General features: G+C 31.2%; 3 protein-coding genes across 3 annotated transcripts; 1 reads left to right on the top strand and 2 right to left on the bottom strand.

Annotated features, from left to right (window-relative positions):
• Positions 1-701: 701 nt before the first annotated feature.
• Positions 702-4,171, top strand: LOC113395398 (androgen-induced gene 1 protein-like). Its single transcript, XM_026632994.2, has 2 exons — positions 702-935; positions 3,576-4,171. Exons 1-2 carry the CDS (start codon positions 783-785, stop codon positions 4,149-4,151), a joined length of 729 nt encoding a protein of 242 aa, XP_026488779.1. The 5' UTR covers positions 702-782; the 3' UTR covers positions 4,152-4,171.
• A 1,359-nt stretch (positions 4,172-5,530) lies between these two features.
• LOC113395397 (caspase-1-like) lies at positions 5,531-10,041 on the bottom strand. Its single transcript, XM_026632993.2, has 6 exons — positions 9,962-10,041; positions 9,163-9,279; positions 8,152-8,288; positions 7,611-7,786; positions 6,733-6,847; positions 5,531-5,765 (listed from the first exon to the last, which is right to left on the bottom strand). Exons 1-6 carry the CDS (start codon positions 10,012-10,014, stop codon positions 5,542-5,544), a joined length of 822 nt encoding a protein of 273 aa, XP_026488778.2. The 5' UTR covers positions 10,015-10,041; the 3' UTR covers positions 5,531-5,541.
• Positions 10,042-11,627: 1,586 nt separating this feature from the next.
• On the bottom strand, positions 11,628-13,887 carry LOC113395405 (protein asteroid). The gene has a single exon (XM_026632999.2). The coding sequence runs from the start codon at positions 13,813-13,815 to the stop codon at positions 11,635-11,637; it is 2,181 nt and encodes a 726-aa protein (XP_026488784.2). The 5' UTR covers positions 13,816-13,887; the 3' UTR covers positions 11,628-11,634.
• Between the last annotated feature and the right edge of the window lie 328 nt (positions 13,888-14,215).

Here is a 14,215-nt window from a genome sequence, read left to right as displayed (position 1 = left end):
CTTTCACCGATGTGTCGACTAGCTTCCTCCATACCACTCTGTCCTCGGCTTCTTTGAGGGCAGTCGGAATATTGAGCCCCACTATATTTTGAGTCCTTTCATTATGGTCTCTATATTTTTTTCCTGTACTTGCCTTGAATACATTGTAACAGTTTACCAAATACTACAATTGTTATATATATCGCAGCATGAGAATCCGTCCCACTTAAGAACATCAAGCGCCCAGGTGCAAGCAGTGTTCTGGTGGTCCCCTCCTCAAATATATTTAAGATATTTTTGTACCTCCTGCATCCTAAAACTAGTAGAAGAAACCGAACTTCTGTAGAAGAAGTACAGAAGTTGGGTTAATACACGGCTAATGCGTCGTTGACGCCTGACCTAATTTTATTATCGTAGTACTAGTTTTTAATTTTTTTAAGGTTGACGCTTTAAAAAATCATATCCCTAATATTAATTTTATCATAAAATACTTCTTCTTCATATAAGAATTTAATTAATAATAATTAATGATAATTGCTTATATATGATACTATACACCGATCTTATCAGTACGACATTCAGTGGTGGTTTTTCGTATTCATAGCCGACTTTAGAGATTGACGCCCTGTTCACAATATTTATCACAAAAAAAATATTACAATAAAAATTATGTATTAACATTTTTATCAGGTCATAAATAATCATAAAAACGAAGCAGGCCTTGATCCAACCACACGAGCGCGCGGCTCCATCGCAATCCGACGTTTTTACTTTTTAATTATTTATTTCATTATTATAACAAAATGTTCCGAGTATTATTTCATCTGACAGTTGTGACGATTAATTCGTTCGTGCTGTGGTATGATCAGACTTATATAGTACTTCCTTTGCCAGTTAAAGAAATGGAAACATTACCACTGAAGTCGAGGAGTATGTTTCTTACTATTTGGTGTTTAGTGAGTATAAATTTTATTATGACTCATTTACATTACAAATAATTTTAAACGTTTTGATAGAATAGTAATTGTGTTTAGTGATCCCCTGTAATTTTTTTTGCTCGGATATAAATTATTTTTGCATTGGGTTCAATCTAAAACTACTTTATTTGGTGTTCAGACTATAATCAAGGCCGTCTGGGTGGGTACCAACCTATCACCACATATCCTACCAACGAACAGTAATAGTCAATACCGTTGTGCTCCGGTTCGATAGGTGAATGATACTACAGGTATAAGGGACATAACACTTTAGTTCACAGGCTTGATAGCGTATTATTAGGAATCGCTATGATTTCTTATGCGTTTCTATCAAGCCAGTATCTGTGCGGTGGAAATTAATTTGGCACTGCTTACGGTAGTTAAATCGTTAGTAATACCTGACTAACTTTAATAGTTATATTTTATAAATTTTCTGAAGTATTTTAAGATGAATAAGATAGACTTTTCTCTATATGGATGTCGATATATTAATATGAATATGTAAATAAATAAATAATTTCAAAGTATTGTATTGTTTTATGTAAGTAATTTATTTTATATAAATAAGTTAATTTGGATTTATCCATGTATAAGGCTAACGAGTGTAGATAATATATAAAAATATGCATTTAAGTAATGCTGATAACGAAGTAATAACTTAAAACCGTCAGTGTTAAAAGTACTCTATGTTGACAATTCAATTAGGTTACAAGTACCTCCTAATTAATGTAACTTGACGCAACTATCGCTCTACGAGAATGCATTATAATATTGACTATAATCATTATAAAAAAATATAAGAAACACGTATCAAAATGGCGTATCGGTACGTCCGCTGTCAATATTTCAAGAGAGAGATATGACATTCAGTCAGGCGTATCATTGTAAACTGTTTTTGTAATAATATTAGCAAACCAGAAATTGATTAAAGTATTTTGTTATTAATTAATTATTATTTTATATTCATGTAATAAATTTATTAAAAGTAAATTTATTTTGTTAACAATATTATATAATTCCTACAGAATCGCACTGAAGTACCAAATTTTAACTGTCAGTGATCTCATAATTTTTTTTTAATTTTTTTTTTATTCTGGCGTTTTTTTCTGCCAAGAGGGCACAGATTATTTCGCTAATGTCACGTGCGATCTCATAATGGATTTACATAGTAAATCGCTATCAAAAACGTCACGTTAATGTACTAACTTTCGTTGAGTTATTTCTGTACGAAACTACGAAATTTTGACTAGGTCACGAATATTATAAAAATAAATATAAATTTAAAGACAATTAATATAGCCAGTAGATGTCACATAGGCCAAGGACTCAAGATCTTCCTTCTTTTGTGGAGTGCTAAGCTCCAAAATTACCTCGCTACTTCAATATGGGTTGGCGGACACCCATAAGCCAGATTATGGCGACTCATGTTGTTTCACATCTTCACCACCGACCACGAGAAGTACTACACTACACAAATGAACGCTCGCTGGTGATTGCCCAGCGTTGATTCAGCAATCTTGGAATATCTGGATTCTTACGAATAAAGTTACAATTAAAGATCTGTTTACTTTACTTTGACATAGATATATTAAACTATGTTCTTGAATAACATATAGGTCTTGTCCGACTTTAACCCTTGGACCGTTAGATATTAAACCAGCGTCTAAATAACGATAACAATTTTAATATTAAGTACATTCTCTATTCGAATTGGATAAAATAGTCATGTGCCTTAAATACGATTAAGAGTATTATACCTTTTACTTTATAAAAATATTGCTTTACTGCACCTAAATTATATAAGCGATATTTTTACTATGTAAAGAATATCACTTAATAATTTACACTCAAAACTATATCAAGTAAATAAGATAATTACTAAAAAAAACAGCCTATGCATTAAGAAAATAATTAAGACTTATTATATACAGGGTTATTGATAATTCGACGTATTCCCGTTAGGAGGTGATAGGGGTGACTATTTGCGATAATTTTAACCCCCATATGCATGATGCAAAAGTGAACCACTTTTGAGTTATCACGTTTTTAATTTTTTTTAAAATAAGTCAAAATTGCAACTTCAAAAATTTATTAAAAAAAAAGTTTCGATTAAAATTTACTTTTTTCTTCTGATTTATTAAAACGATTAAACACTGGATATTTTTCAATATTTAAACAATAATAATCGGTCCAAATTTAAAAATGCGAGTCGGAAAACGATATTATTTTAATAATTTTTTTGTTTTTTTCCCTAAAATATGCCTGAAAAACAAAAAAAAAATCATTATGAAACTTGTTCTGCAGATTATTTTAAAAACATAATCGTTTAATTAGCTTTCTGAAAATGTATAAAAACTAGGAATTTATTTCAAAGCAACCGAAATAAAATGATCAGAAAGGACGCTGGTGGAAATTCGTATTCGAACATGACCGAATTCGTACTAAAGGCCGCTCTTTAAAATTCCCACAGAACTGATTTACAATAATAACCAATGTAAAAAAACTTACTTATTTACTTAACTTACTTACTTAATACAAATTTAAAATTAAATTTAGATACATAAACAGTTACCAATAACCCTGTATATTTTTTAATCTGTTTTTTTTTTTATATTACAGATACTGCAAACGGTTTATCACTTCATTGCATTACTGAACGACATCTTCGGATCGAACGCGAAAACGCCAAAGAAACCTCCTATTATACGACAAATTAAAGACACACTGTTCTCCCTAGCATTTGCAACGGCGATTTACGTGTCAATCGCATTTTGGAGCATATACGCCATAGACAAGGAGCTTATTTTTCCGGAACATATCGAAAAACTATATCATCCCAGTTTTAATCATGTTTTACACACAACCGTGTCTGTATTTATAATAATAGAGTTGTTGACATCGTACAGAAATTATCCATCACGGAAAATTGGTTTCTCTGTAATGCTGACATTTTTTATTTCCTACATAGTTTGGTTCTTTACGATTTACGCAAAAACTGGGGCGTGGGTGTATCCAGTGTTTAAACTCTTCACCTGGCCTCTGAGGGTTGTATTTATAGTTCTAAGTATAAGTACCGCCGCATTATTATATATGTTCGGGGAAAAATTGAACAATTTCGTGTGTTCCCATAAAAAGGAATCCTATTCTGTTGGAATTCAAAACGGCACGTCTCAAGGCAAAAAGAAGAGAACATAAAATAAATATAAAATATTGCAATTATAACATATTTTTATTCTTTATTATTATAAAGGTTTGTCAAAACAATTTTTATACATATAATTAATATAAATCTGTAATTATGTATCTGTTCACTCACGAAAGAACGCCTCTCAACTTAATTATATAATCGAATTTGCTCAGATTATTTATCTAAGTAGAGTGTCGCACTACAAAGAGGACTAAAACAAATGAATCAACTTTATTATCTAGTTCCTGCGTGACAGCGACTTTTGACACTCGCCAAACGTTATACGCGTCATCGCGTTCTCAGCTCTGACACTATCTAGGCATATAATCATAGTTTGTTTTACTTGCTATCTTTAGTATATGTCGACTCACGCATACTAAGACATCTTGTAAGCACATAACTCACTCATACAAAAGCATGCCGTTGATAATTTAACGTGAAGGGGAAGAGGTATTCGTGTGTAAATAGATCATTAAATGTCTGTATTTTATACTGTTTTTGTATACGAAAATATACTAAACCTCTATTGAACTAGGTATTATAGCTTATATCAATAAACCTAAATAAGGTATATAAATAGGTACCTGCTTACTTAATAAAATAAAAATATAACATGACATAAGAAAAAAAGGGGCGTGTACTTATGCACGCGCGTGAGAAGTTCTACTTCTGCGGCGTAATTATTTTTAGTTGGATGCAAATAATTAAATACAATAAAATAATAATAATCTATTTATTAATAGATAATAAAACTATTATTATTAGTATGATACATGTATTTTTTTTCCACTACTACAACAGTCACCCAAATTTAAACATTAATAATATTAGTTTTTAATAAATAAACATTGTAAAAATAAGATACGGTGCAAAGTTTTCTAATTCAACCGACTTGACTTTTTTTCACGTTACCGCGCGCATGCATCATAAATATTTACTCTCTGTTTTTTTCATTGCGCGCCAAAAGATAATTAACAACTGTCAACCAGTAGTCAATAATGTATGACATCAAATATTTAGAAACGTCAAAATAACTATTAGTGTTACATGTTAAAATACTTTATGAATTATAAATAAGTTACATAAAAAAATATCTGGCAATACACAATAAAGTTTTAATTTTTCTTTTATTTATATTTAATATGTATATTGTTAACATATATGTATTTAATTAAAAATATGCAGCCATATGCACATTATTACCTGAGAGGGTAGCGTACATTAAACTTTAATAGGTGTTTAAATTTAGAACTTTTCTTTATTACTTGTTACATAATTTTCAATTATTCTTCATAGCAATACAATATTTAGCTAAATTATACAAATACAACAGCTTCATGTATATAGTATTTTCATAGAAAATATTCAAAGATTTTGCTTTTACGTCTTTTTATTTTTTTAAAATTTAAATAATTTCGTTAAAGAAAAACGAGTCTCGGGCATTTGTTTCTTATCGTGTATCGATGGGTTAGATGGCGCGAAAGTGCTCCTATAATATGCGACCCTACGATGAACCAGCGTTATTATGTGTAAAATATCCCATTCCTTGTGGTACTCGTCGATGACGTCACAAAGCTCTTGTATCATGAACGATCCTTCTCTATCTCTAAATGATAAATAATCTGTAAAAATAAAATTAAGACCTTAAACTAAATCATAATCTAAATCAATATATTCTTACAAGTAAGCTCATAAAAGCACTTTGAAATTATATTATTGTGAATATACATCATATTGTCGTAAACATATTGTAAGTATACCCGCTTTATTAAAAACATATCGAAGGTAGTCGTTATTTATTTCGTTATGTGCATGAGAGTTTACATAAAACTTTTTGTCGCCGGCAACTTTGCTCCTATCTTACGGATCGGTCTTCAGATTTTAAGCATTAAAAAGAGGCCTATGTCCTTTCTTGGGGTTCAAACTTGCTTCATACCAATTTTTATCAAATTCGGTTCAGTAGTTTGGTTGTAAAAGAGTAACACAACTCAAACATAAACACAAACACTGTCTGTCATACAGAGTTTCTTTCACATTTATAATAATTATAAAGAAGTATAGATAATAATTATTATTGTTATCACTAATAATGCAAACCTTACGAAACCTGTATCAAGTATTTTTTTTAAATTAAAATACTTTTATTTATTGAACATATAAAAAAAGGAATCAAAAAAAGGTCGATGTAAATGTCTAAAGCCTGTAATTTATATACATAATTGCACATTACAAATTCTAATAATAATCTGTCTGCCTGTCAAATTATTATAAATAATCCCGATATAGTGTTGAATTGAATACATAAATATTAGATTTAAAATTTATATATATTTATTAATAGAGCTTTGTGCAAGTCCGTTTACCTACCAAGTAATACTCAGTATTGTTGTGTTCCAGTTTAAAAGGTTTGTCGGCCAGTGAGCCTACAGGCACAAGGAACATAACACCTTAATACCCAAGGGTAGCACATCGTTGATATGAATAATGATTAATATGTCATACAATTCTAATGCCTATGGGCAATGGTGATGGCCGCTTACCTACATGAAATTTAAAAAAAACATGTGTAGAAAACTATTACAAATTTACCTTCAACACTGGAGTATAGTATAAGAAAATCCGCATGAGTTGGAATGATGATGGACGTTTCAGCGCCATCTAACTCGACCCTCCGCCCACTGTCAATCTGATCTCCTCTACACGCCTATAAAAATATTTTAATTTCTATCTGTATTTGCAAAATCTAGATTCATACTTATAGAATAGTAGCTGTTGCCCGCGGCCTCGCTCGCGTTAAGGGGTTGGTCATTAGTTGCTTCATTTCCAATTTTATCAAATTTGGGTGAAAGGTTTGGACCAGAACCCCAACAAAAGTACCTACATGAAAAAATACTAGGGCAGTTTTTAGTTAAAGATAAAAGTAGAATACTCATAGGTTGTGAATACGAGATTTATCAAAAAAGTTCAGCGTTGTTGAAAACCGACGATCAAGGACGGTCCAAAGTAAAAATACATAGGGACGTAACAATACTTTCCTGAATTATGGCCTTTAATTACTTACTATGTCCATTACGTATAACGGTTTTGAAGCATAGACACAACCTGCGATACAGTTCCAGAAATTCAAGATCGAACGGATATGGACTGAGCTATGTGAGGAGTGCTTAAGATTATAATAATATTGAATGAGATGAGCCAGAAGAGAACCGGAGTTACAGACTTGGCTTGAAAAATTAACAGACTCAAGTGGCAGTGAGCTGGTCACTCATATCGAAGGATTGCTGAAAAATGGACCAGATGGGTCATAAAGTGGAGACCGTTGGTCGGCAAACGCAGGGTAGACGGATCCGAATGCTACCAGGGAAACATTTGCGGTCCTCGGAATAAGCCACGTCCAGCGGAGGACTACGAAAGCCTAAATGACGATGATATTATTATTGTCATATAGGAATTAGTCTTAACCAAACCTGTATGAAAAATAATTTTGGCTTGCCAACGAGACTCGAGTGACCATGTTCTAGCATCACCGTAACTTCTCTCAATTGATACGGTCTATCCGCCGCGAAGAGCTCTCCCCCTTTCTCCCCGTGCGACAGAAACGCGAAACACAGACACGACGTCGCTTTGTGGTCTTCTTTACTTACTGAAAATTGATAGAAGAATAATGTGTACTTGCTGTTTATTTATGAGTTCACCGATAGGCAAAGTGTTATCAAAAATTTCATAGAGTTATAATAAAAAAGTATTTAAAGCTATCTCATAAGATCACCGAGTAATAACAATGTAAGTCGATTTTCAGCATTACACGAGTAAGAAGCGAAGTGGGATATATTCTTATGGATTATACTGCAGCTCACAAGAACGTCGCTTAACATTTAATAATATGTCAAATTTAAACTTCTGCTACTTCAGTAACGATAGAGACCGATATATGTGGATAGATAAAGATGGCGTTCTATAATTAATTCAGTTTTTGGACAAATTACACGTGTATGTGTAAATACTTACGTGCCATGACCTTTTCCAGGATTTCTGCGTGTTCCAGATCTTGGTGAACGATTACTTTATAGTTCAAATTTTCAAAAACCTTTCTCAATTTTGCAACATCTTCCATTGTACCTGTTCTAGGTGATGGGCGTTTCAAACTGAAATAAAATTATTATAGAATTATGTAAGTACATATCTTATTGATACACAAGCTGATTTAATGAATATGAATTAATATTGATTAACTACTTCTCACTTAAAAAATAAAATAAGTGACAATTAATTAATCTATACCAATATTATAAATACGAAAGTAACTCTGTATATCTGTTGCTCTATCACAGCTAAATCACTAAACCGAATTTGATGAAATTTGGTATGAAGCAAGCTTGAACTCCAAGGAAGGGCAGACTTTTTTGTGCCAGACAGCTGACCTCTAACCGCTAAAACGCGTGCCAAACCGTTAGTGACAACTAGTACCAAATCCAGCGTGTTAAAAATTGAAGTAACTAAATATTTAATGTCCTTTTATGTTTAGACATTTAAATCAAAACATTGAAATTACAAGAGATGAAATTTCAATTTATACAGATGATAAAAAAAGTATTATTAATACTTGTTGACTTCCAGGCAAGATATATTACATACATATGTAATTCTATTTAACTAAGATGACTATATTTTTAAATGTTGAAAAAGAGTAACTACTGAGTTTCTTGCCAGTTCTTGGTAGAATCTACGTTCCGAACCGATGGTAGTTTCATTTAATATAGTTTGTTAAATGACGATTCAGAGGTGCTTGTAAAAGCCTACTTAAATAAAGTATATTTTGATTTTCATTTCCAAAAAAATGAGTCGAACTTACCTGAAAAAATGTAACATTCTCTTGCTAACAAAATTCGCACATCACATCCAAACATGAAATGATTTTACTCGAAGTCGTAAGTATCAACAATAGAAATTATTTAACTCTATTAACCGAACACGTCAAATAGAAGCAATTTCAGAAAGATTAATATTGTCGGCACTTACCCATAATACATTGTTTTCTTATACTTGTAATGGTTGAATATAATTAAATACTTTTCACCTGTCATATTATAATACAAAATTTCTGGTTCCAATTTCGGTGCATCCTCCAAAACGGATCTATAACAAAAATTATTCAAAAAATTAAATATTCTTTTTTAATTTCTTGTTAGGAGACACTTTTGAAGCTTATTTTACAAGGCGGTTACCTTTGCGGTTTTTATGGAATGTGATTTACCTTACAGGCACTCGGGGCTAGAATCCAAGGCGGCAAACTTTTCAGTGGCGCCAAAATTAGGAGGATGAGAAATTTACTAATGTTATTTTCTTCTTTGTCAACATGATTTCGCGATTTTATATATGTAATACACAAGCCTATTTCCGTTTTTACAAAAATGGTTAACTTAATTAATCTTTTTAAACTGAAAAACTACTTTCGAAGCTAGGCAACTGTAGGTACGAATTAAAAAACCAAACAAGACTAAAATCATTAAGTTTTTCAACAATTACTATTTTTTAACACTTAATACTACCTAACATTTTGGCGGCCTTTGCCACAACGAATTATTTAGAGATTATTAACTTACGTACTTATACCAAAAATCAAATAAACTTACTTTAATCAATAGGCTTGTACAAAAAGCATATATAAATCCTTTTACAAGATTTAATAAAAGTTAGTTCATTTTGAATTGAAAAGTCTATTATTGTAAGCAATTTTGCATATCGACAAGGCAAATTGTAAAGTTTTTTTTCATACAAGCAAAGAAGTAAACCAATTTTTTTAAATAAAATATTTTACCTTGAATTCGAGGAATTTAGGTTAAATGGCCCATCTGTTGCAGTTTCATCCATTTTCTTACAACAAAGAGAAATAATTGTAATATTTATTTACACAAAATAACATACGACTAACAAATGCAACACATAGATAAGAATTACCTCTACCTATCGGAAAGATAAATTGATAAGCGTTAACATTTTCAGTAAAGTAGGTATATTAAATATTTATAAAACAGAATTTTTTCTTTACTAGATACCAATTGCGTTTATTTCTCGGAACTGATACGTTTATAGATATTTAATCTTTTGAACGATACGATCTTGGTTATGGAAGTGAATCTTTAATTTTTTCGGTTTTGAAAGCCCAGTTATTAAAATTAGTTTTTTTTAATAAGTCATAAATCGTAAACCGCAATTTAGCTTTAATTCAATCAACACAAATATAAAAATAAAAAATTGAATTTCATAAACATAAACCTTGCTATATAAGATTTTAAATTAACATGGTTATTTTTATTACTAACGGGATATTTACCATGTTTTTTATTTTTATTTGGTGGATCTCGATATTTCGACATTATCTACGAATGTCTTGTTCACGAGACTGACGTTTGCGGGTAGATGTTGACGGCGTTAGAAGTGTCCATATCGGACTACCTCCTTTCTCGTACGTTTGCTGCGTAAACACTGGCTACCACTACCACTGTCACTTTCACCCCTACTATTTGTTTTATTTACACTCTAAACTCGATCCCGTGTTTTACAAACGAAACTCACCGTATCGATTCGCGAATTTTTTATATTATTATTCAAGGGTTTGCATAACTTTATCACTGGATTCCATACTTTCGACAGTTAAAACCCATCTTCCCTATTGAAATTACTATATTTAGTATTTTCAACGGCTTCTCGTACCAATAGGGGTATGTAATGGCGTTCTGTCGCGAGTATCTGAGCATTATGAAACTCGATCCAATGGTTCGGCCCGGCTTCCAGAAAATGTTCCGCGATGGCTGATTTCTTGGTATCATTGTTTTTTACCGCCTTGATATGTTCGTTGATACGACAAGATACCGTACGTTTCGTCTGTCCAACATAGGATTTACCACAACTACAATCGATTTTGTAAACTCCGGGTTTTTCCAGCGAAAAACTATCTTTAGGTGAACGCAACATTTGCCCTATCTTCTTGAAAGGAGTGAAGATAGTCTTCACCGCATATTTGCCCAGGACTCTAGCTATCTTATCTGTCACCCTTTAACATATGGCATAAATGCAAACGTCAGTCTCGTGAACAAGACATTCGTAGATAATGTCGAAATATCGAGCTCCACCAAATAAAAAACATAGTAAATATCCCGTTATAAATACTGTTAGTAATAAACCTTGCTACTTGCTGCTTCCCTTCATGGGCGAGTCCGACTCGCACTTGGCCGCTTTTTTTTTAAATTAATTAGATTTAGTAATTATATGCAAATCTATTGTGAATGACTTACTCAGTGTTGTTTAATTATAAATATATAATAATATAAAATAGTATATATATATATATAATAATAATAAAAAAAACAACATAGAATATATATATTTATTGTATTATATCTATTAATTTTATATAATATTGATAATCAATTAAAATATATTAAAAAGGTAAATGTGTATGGTAATAAAACAACCACAGGATTAAAAATGTTATATTATAACATCAGCTTCAAACCCTTTAATAAAGAAGGATTGGTCTTCTTGTAAATCTTTTTTACCCCTGTTCCTTTTTCTTTTCGACCACTGAACATTTGATAAATTCATTTCTTCTAACAATTGTTTATATACAGAACATATACTTTTATAAAATAATATTACAGTAGTAGCACCTTTTATATAATCTTGTAAAAACTTCACAGGATCTGCCTGTTTCTCTAATTTCAGTGCAATGTTATAGATCAATACACCATTGTAACATTTTGAATAGCGTGTCATTTCAAATGGCGAACCACATAATATATTCAAAGAATTAATTTGATGTAATATACACTGAAATTGGGCAAAAGAATGTATTTTCTTGATATCGTAACTTTTAGGTCTTTTTCGTATACTGTCATCAATTTCAAAATGCTTCAAAATAATGCTGGCAGCGATAAGACAGTCTTCATATTTGACTTTGTTTTTATTAAGGAATAATTCATCATCTGAAATTGCAATTGAAGTTGGTATTTTCCTCAATTCTTCAAGTTTTTTAGCATTCCTATTATTAAAGAGATAACTACCACGGGCTGTACCAGTTTTTTCATCAATTACCTCCAAAGTTATATATGACATAATCAAAGAATGGACATGAGCAACTGGAACACTGCATGTGGAGACCCAGTAAAGAATTGATATCATGAACAGATGAAAGTTTAACGGTAACATCTCAATTACTGCCAAATTTAAATTGGGAAGTTTCAAATTGAGAAAATGTTGAAAATATAATTTTAATTGTTCATCATTTATTTCTTCAAACGGTACATCCAAAGGTCTTGGTATTGCATGCTCTTTACCAACAATTATTTTTTTGTAACCATAATTTTCCCTACAAACATAAACACAGTCATCATGAGAAAAATCAGTTAGAATATCAAATGCATATCTCAGTATAGGCAATGTACAAAGGAAACAGTCTTTCTCTGTAAAGTCTTCGGCTTGTGGATTACAAACATGTAAGTGATGAACATAAAGATTCAAGTAGGTATAAGGTATTTGCCCACGACGAATTTTCTCTGCTAACCATGGAGGAATTAATTCTAATTTCTCATCAATAACAGCTTCTTCATCGTCTTCCTGTGACCCTTCCTCATCCTCATCAGTGTTCTCAGATTCATCTGTACTGTCAACTTCAGAATTATCGGCCTTCTCCTCTACATTAGGCATTTTGAGACAAGATTTTTGAGTACAATTACTCGAAGGTATATCAAAATACTTCAATGACTGACAGTTTTCATTATGATATCCTTCCACACTTCTTTTAATGGTTAAAAAAACTTTATTCTTTTGATGTTTTTTAAGCCTGCCTAAAATTTTCTCAATGGCCGAATCCAATGTTTCATTTTGAAGCCAATTAAACAATGTATGTATACTTCTCTGTTGCTCATTTTTCTTTTTTTTACTTTTATGCAATTTAAGTTGAGAAAAGAATTTTCTAAAAACTTTTTTCTCCACATAGTCATTGCCAAGAAGGGTTGCTAGCAAAGGTAGAAGTTCTTCATTAAGACCACCAAAGTGTTCACATAAATATTGCACCTTGTATATTTTGCACTCCATTGCGTACAACTTAACACCATTTTCTTCTATAGGTTTTGGTTTCATTTCTAATGTATTAAAAGATATGTATAAAACATTGTATATAAAAAAATCTGAATCATAACTTAACACCGGACAGTTCATATGTCTTGCTAACGAGGCAATATCGTCATCTGCTTCGAATTCACAAACGGTATAGTTTATTTTGAGATCATTAAGAACTTCTTTGAAAACATCTCTGAATAAAAATGGGAAAATTTGTAATCTGTCCTGCGTCACTGGGTCCAGTCGTGCCGTACCGCCTAATTTAGACTTTAGTCGACTAAAAACAGTTCTCAATTTTTTCTTTTCATGACAACCATCGAATATAACATATGGTTTTACGTTGCATTTGCGTAAGTTTTTAAAGAATGTTTTAACAGATGATGCGAATTTATCGTATTCGCCGCCAAACGCTGAGAAACTGTTTAGCAATCTATATAATTGGGCACATAAACTATGGCCGTCTATAATTAAATTAGTATCGTGTAAATAATATTTTTTCATGAACACATCTTGATTATTGTTTACATATGTAGTCAAACCACGAACACCCATTGTTTTTGTTAGGGCATCAATTTATTATTTGGTTTTGAGGTTAGTAATTGTAGAAAATAAAAAAATCGTGTTGTATGATTACGAATACGATTGACAATTGACATATGAGTTTGACAACACACGGTATAATAAAAAATTATGAATGTTATTGTTTATTATTGCTTATATTCGTGTTACAATGAATGTAGCTGTAAATTAAATATTAACTGAAATATCATTATATTTCTTTTTATTATTAAAATACACTTTTATTTGACTTAATATTGCTGAATTATGTAAATCACATTTTGTGATATAAAATGATGATAATAATAAAACACTAAAGGTTATACTAAAGGCACATTTATTTGTGAAATGTTACAGCACTTACAGATTTTTAAATTATTTTGGTATGTTAACT

This window comes from Vanessa tameamea, chromosome 4 (genome assembly GCF_037043105.1).
Source record: "Vanessa tameamea isolate UH-Manoa-2023 chromosome 4, ilVanTame1 primary haplotype, whole genome shotgun sequence".
NCBI classification, from domain to species: Eukaryota; Metazoa; Arthropoda; class Insecta; order Lepidoptera; family Nymphalidae; genus Vanessa; species Vanessa tameamea.
This window is presented reverse-complemented; position numbering and strand designations above follow the sequence as displayed.

Bases quoted from the DNA above. Each gene is read 5' to 3' on its own strand.
- LOC113395398 (XM_026632994.2), top strand. From the start codon at position 783: ATGTTCCGAGTATTATTTCATCTGACAGTTGTGACGATTAATTCGTTC. The intron at 936-3,575 runs GTGAGTATAAAT...TTTATATTACAG, and splicing joins TTCTTACTATTTGGTGTTTA to ATACTGCAAACGGTTTATCA.
- LOC113395405 (XM_026632999.2), bottom strand. From the start codon at position 13,815: ATGGGTGTTCGTGGTTTGACTACATATGTAAACAATAATCAAGATGTG.
- LOC113395397 (XM_026632993.2), bottom strand. From the start codon at position 10,014: ATGGATGAAACTGCAACAGATGGGCCATTTAACCTAAATTCCTCGAAT. The intron at 9,280-9,961 runs GTAAAATATTTT...TTTTTGTTATAG, and splicing joins CTAAATTCCTCGAATTCAAG to ATCCGTTTTGGAGGATGCAC. The intron at 6,848-7,610 runs GTTTGGTTAAGA...ATATTTTTATAG, and splicing joins CAAAATTATTTTTCATACAG to GCGTGTAGAGGAGATCAGAT.